A 6045-nucleotide genomic window follows, 5' to 3' on the forward strand; every position below is an offset into this window, starting at 1 on the left:
GTCATACGTATGTTTACTTAAATTAAGCCTATGGGTATATCCAATAATTCGAAGTTAGTTTTGTTATCTAAAAATAAACATAAAAAACAAATTGATTTTAAAATGTTTTAATTAAAATATAAATATCGAAACATATAAACGAATCTAATAAGAGGCGACAGTTACAAAAAAGCCTAGGAAGAAACGAATTGATTTTCTGAACTATTTATCTGGATATTAAATACAAATCAGTGCTCTATAGCTGGTCTTTCTGGACACTGTTTTTTTCAAAAAATGATTTTTTTGTCTTAATACTTTCAACATTTAATTATACGTTTATAATATTGAATGTAGACATATTGATATCTAGATATTGGCGCAATGTTTTTATTTGGAGAAGGGTTTGTTTTGAAGTATATATATTATGTGTCTTTTCTGGAAAAAAAAAAAACAAATATTTCACAATTTTTTATCGATAAATTTATTAGAATCCATCAAACGTCGATCACTGACATATTCTACATTAAAATGCAAGCATTACCGTTACATATAAAACATAAAACAAAATCTAAAATTAATCCTTGTGAGGGTCTTTCTAAAGGGCAAAACTTGTCCTGCTAATAGTGATTTTTCCAACGCTATCACTAAAACTAAAAAACGCTGATATTATTTTAAATTCTTTATTCAATTGTTTAATACCAATGAATTTTAATTAAGAGGAATACTTACAACATTATCAAATATTTTAAAAAGTCAAATAAGGGTCAATATAATTTTACGAATCATCCATAAAATTGTAAATATACTTAAAGAAGACCACTCTTGCCTTTACAAAGATCTTTATTAAGCCTCATAGCTTATTATGACCTATTCTTAACTTAAAAGAGCATGACTAAAAGCTTAACTTAGTACTTGACTAATCTAATACTACAGATTTACAAAAATTTGCATATTCCTCTTAAAAAACTCGCTTAACGTCCATTGGTCTGATTGCCGATTTTATTGGATGTGATCATTTGTATTATTGTTGAGAGCAATGTCAGACTATTTCAGAGTTTTCGTATCCCGATATTGGATCCACGATAACAATATCAGATGCAACAATACGCCAATAATGGTATACATTTTATAATAAATTATCAATAATAATGTTCTAAATTATCTGTGAAGTAATAGATTAAAATATTCATAAAGTCAGTCAATATTAGTATTTTAATGAAAATTAATAAGTTAAGTTTATGCCCCGGTTTTGGTTACATATATTCTATTCCCTAATAGATGTCTTCACATTTTGGAATTAGCTAAAGATTCGCTTTTGCTTTTAGCTTCCACCTGATTCAGTTCTGATATATAAAAATGAATATGTGGTATAATTTCCTTGAATGCATGCAGGTTTCATTACGATGATTTTCTTCATCGTTGAAAACGATAGTAATTAAATACACAAAACACAGAAAATGATTACAGATTTAGAATCCAAAGTTGTCAATTTAAATTACACGAGTTCTATCCGCTGTGTCAGCTTGGCTATAAGATAACTGAACGATAGTTTCCTACATTGTATTCCTCAAAACAATTAAAGCTTCATACGTGTACATCGTTATAATTTCCAGAATTTTCTTAATCGAGAAAATTATATTATTATTAAGATTTTGATATTTTGTTTATACTAAACCAACATTAGTATCAGCGTATTCCTTGAGTATATTTAGAAAATATTAAAAATATGATTATGAATTTTCTACAGCCATACTTAAAAATTTAATAACAGAAACATAATTAGCAAACGTAATACAGTAACTGTTACCTAACTCTGAGCCTAATAACATAGTTTTCACACAAAAACCAACCAAGCCAAGTACAAGCTGGCATTTGCAGGGTAGATCCCATTGCCCAAGAGTGGAAAGGAACCTAGTACCTTGACACGCCGCTCCTTTTCTAAGACATTTGGTGTTGCAAGCGCGCTTATCCTTGAAGCTTGCGTAACTCGTTCCAGATTAATACTAGATGTCGTTAGTTCCACGGAAGGAACAAGTTATAGGAAATGCTAATGGAATTTCTGACTTCGTCTGCGCAGTTTGTTCGTAGAAAGATTGTTTTAAATATTGATATCCTTGGCATGCCTTTTGCCTGTTAGTAAAATATAGTTATGGACTTCAAGTAAAACGACGTAATGGACTTTAATAATTCGGTGTTTCACAAAGCACAGATCACAATTACCTTAAAAATATTTAACGACTTCCCATCAAGGTAAGCGGTCACCAAGGCCCATAGACATTGGTGTTCTAAAAAAATAACTATTTACATCACCATTGGACCACCAAATTTGAAAACTAGGAATGCTTCGACCATTTCTCTTGGAGCCATACTGAACCAAATTCAGAAAATAGTTTCATAAGCATATACAGTATAGAGGATAAAAAAAATATTAGAGATAAATCTACTTTTTTATTTTTTGAAGTCAATCAATCACAACATTATTTGTAGTTACATTATGTATTAAGTTAAAGTAATGGAAGAAAATGTGCAAAGCGTTTGTTGTGTACGTTAAAAACATTTTCTAGTAATTTTAAAGATAATATATCGAGGAAATAGTCCAAGATGAATTCCATTATAGATTAAAAAGTTTTAGTTTTGATAACAGAATACAAAAATATTCAATATTTAATAAACATATAAAAACTGTCCATTTCCAAAAAAAAATCAAACTCTAGACATATATCTAGATATTTTAAAACGAAATTCGAAATATGATTTTATCGATTACAGAAAAAAAAACTGTTAATGCAACACAAGATTTATGATTTTTTAAAACGTCAAATGACATTTGGACACACCTTTGATTTTAAAGACAGCTCATTATTGAAATTTGTAAAGGCAATTAGCCTAATGATGGTGACACATAAAAGGTGCGTGAATTATTTCGGTAATATTTTGAAATTCTTTGCTAAAATAGTACGGGTACACAATAAGGGTACAGTAATAAAAAAAATCCAATCGTTCAGATTCTTCGTATACTTTTTAATTTATATTAATTTATGTATATCAACAACAAACAATATTTGTCATACCAAATAAAAAAATATATATATATATATATATATATATATTTAAAAATCGAACTAATTAATTTTATAACAAAAAAATAAAAAAATAATTAGACGTACAATTTAAACAATAAATGCAGAATTTAAATACTATCTGAAATAACTTAATTATAAAGTATAATCCTATTTATGATTAAAACTGTCATTTTCTATTCAAAGAAACTCCTTGAACTGTTTTAAAGACTTTTAAGTGGATATTTGTCATATAAGAATTAACAGCTCAAATATTTACAAAGAGTCATTTTCTAGTATTAGGTAATCGGAAATCACGTATATTGAAAAACATTTCCCACTAACTGTAAACAGAGTACTTACAACATTTACGATTATGATAAAACCTTATCAGTAAATACGGTTTTGTTGCACCACACCGGAATCCATAGCGAAAACATCAGACCATACAAACTGAAGTAGGAATAAAAACATCGAATCGAGATGCAGAGGTTCCGCAATGAGTTCCACTGTTCTTAGTTCCAGTGCAACGCTGAGGAACGCTGATCGGAACGCATTTCGATATTGGTTTTTCGATGCATTTGCAAGTACATTTAACATCTGGAAGTTTTTTCACAAGGCACGTGCAATCTATTTCTGTTAACGGCTCCGTGTATTTATAGTTGTCTCTTTCATCGAAGTCGTAAAAGCAACTTGGAGATTTTCGAAAAGTAAAATCTTCGTCGATGTAGTTTTGAATTTTTATTGTTGTTGACGGTTTCCTACAAGCTGTTGTTAGTAGCACCTGAAAGTGCAAGACATTATTTTTTTAATTCACAGTCTGTAAACGTCCCAATGCTAGGCTAAGTTTGAAACCTATTTCACTAAGATTCAATGCGGGTTGGAAATCACATGTGGAAAAATGTTTCCTAACGATACCAAATACATAGGATTAGTAACTCTTTTGTATGACAATATATTAATAATTTACATAACATAAAACATAAACAGCCTGTAAATTTCCCACTGCTGGGCTAAGGCCTCCTCTCCCTTTGAGGAGAAGGTATGGAGCATATTCCACCACGCTGCTCCAATGCGTGTTGGTGGAATACACATGTAGCAGAATTTCGTTGAAATTAGACACATGCAGGTTTCCTCACAATGTTTTCCTCCACCGCCGAGCACGAGATGAATTATAAACACAAATTAAGCACATGAAAATTTAGTGGTGCCTGCCTGGGTTTGAACCCGAAATCATCGGTTAAGATGCACGCGTTCTAACCACTGGACCACCTCGGCCCTTAATATTTTTATGATTAATGATTGTCTAAGCCTATGCTACGCTACATAAGGACAACTATATAAAGTTTAAATTCACACGATTATTGACGTATACAGCAAAAAACAATGAAACAGTCATATAAATATATAGGCCTTAGCCCAGCAGTGGGAAATTTACAGGCTGCTAATGTAAAGAGGCATTACAACGCATGTCGGATATTAGCTAGTTAGGTATTTTGTTGATTTAAAACTATTACGTGATAAGTTACTATTCGTTAAAATTAAATAACATTCTGTTTGTTCACTCACCTGTTTAAATATTTGTTATAACAACGTACATATATTGTTTTTCATAACATGTCGTCATTATGAATACGAGGGAAGCAATTAAAAACATTTTATATGATATATCTTCTTAGAAAAAATTAATAGATATTCTACTAACTCAACCTGGAATTCATTATTTCGTTCACGAACTTTTATTCCCAAGATCAAAGGGAAAAATGGGTATGTACCAAATTTAATTAAAATCTATTTAATGGTTTAGCCGTGGTAACGTAATAGACAAACAGATAGAGCTAAATTTTCATTTATAATATAAGTAGGGCTAATGTTAAATGTAAAAACAAATACTATATAAATAATGTAATACTAAGACGAATCGGTTTCAGCAATTTTGGTCAAATTAACAAATTTTTTAGCTGCAGGCTAATTCGCTGATTGGTCCTCTATTTCGTCATCGCTAGCACTGACCAATGACCATACAGCAAAATTTATTTTCCTTTAATTAGCGTTTCCAAAACTTAACGTAATTCTTATCTAAAGTGCATTACAATTAGTAATACGGTACTTGATTATGTACTTCAGTTAAGATTTTTTGAATATTTGGCACATAAACATGCCCTTCTGTGTACCACTCTACCGCCAAACTCAAATAATTTGTATCGTTTTGTTCCAAGTTGAAATACAAGTAAGCCAGTGTAACTACAGTCACAAGTGATTTAACATCTGACCTTCCAACGTTGGTGGCGCATTGGCGATATGAGGAATGATTAATATTTCTTACAAAGCCAATGTATAATGTAAATTCTATTTAATATAAAAAAACTCACCTCAATTAAAAACATGATTATATAACTTTTCATTGTGTTTATAATTTGTATCGCTGTACAAAAACAGTCTTAATCACTGAATAATTTCTGCGTTCAAAGTACTATTTATATATTGTATTTGTAATAATATCAGCTAACAATGCATTTCCAAAAATTATCATACGTAATAAAATCACGTTCGAAATTTTTGGTTATTTTAAATTACGTAATTTTTTTATATGCAATTGATATCAAAGCGATTACTTTATGAGGGCACCAGACAATACGAATTAAATGAAATAACAGACTGTCAATGTTATCCAAATTCGCATTGTGGTCAATGGGCTTTAATTTTCAAAGAAAAAAGTGGAGCCTCACACTGCTCCAAAGCATGCGAATACACACATGTCAGAATTTTACGTGTTTAGGTATATGATTTTCATGTATAAGGCCCTATTTGTTGTTCTAGTTACATTGGCTCACTCTTCAAGCCGGAACGCAACAGTGCCTTAGAATATGTAAAGTTTATACGACCCACGCGGTCGTATCGACTAAGATCTCTAAGTAAATTATTGTCAACATTTTTCATGAACAAATTATTTTTTATTTCAAATGCATTTACGTCGGAAGGCATATCAGAAATTTGATTTTTATAT

At 30.4% G+C, this 6045-nt stretch overlaps 1 protein-coding gene across 1 annotated transcript; it reads right to left on the reverse strand.

The window, feature by feature from the left end:
- Positions 1–3149: 3149 nt before the first annotated feature.
- On the reverse strand, positions 3150–5477 carry LOC125073768. The gene is made up of 2 exons (XM_047684799.1): positions 5411–5477; positions 3150–3822 (listed from the first exon to the last, which is right to left on the reverse strand). Exons 1-2 carry the CDS (start codon positions 5441–5443, stop codon positions 3478–3480), a joined length of 378 nt encoding a protein of 125 aa, XP_047540755.1. The 5' UTR covers positions 5444–5477; the 3' UTR covers positions 3150–3477.
- Between the last annotated feature and the right edge of the window lie 568 nt (positions 5478–6045).

The sequence above is a fragment of the Vanessa atalanta genome, chromosome 25 (assembly GCF_905147765.1).
Source record: "Vanessa atalanta chromosome 25, ilVanAtal1.2, whole genome shotgun sequence".
Classification (NCBI taxonomy): domain Eukaryota; kingdom Metazoa; phylum Arthropoda; class Insecta; order Lepidoptera; family Nymphalidae; genus Vanessa; species Vanessa atalanta.

Coding starts and splice junctions, on each gene's coding strand:
- LOC125073768 (XM_047684799.1), bottom strand. CDS start 5,443: ATGAAAAGTTATATAATCATGTTTTTAATTGAG. Junction 3,823..5,410: donor TAATCATGTTTTTAATTGAG/GTGAGTTTTTTT, acceptor TTGCACTTTCAG/GTGCTACTAACAACAGCTTG.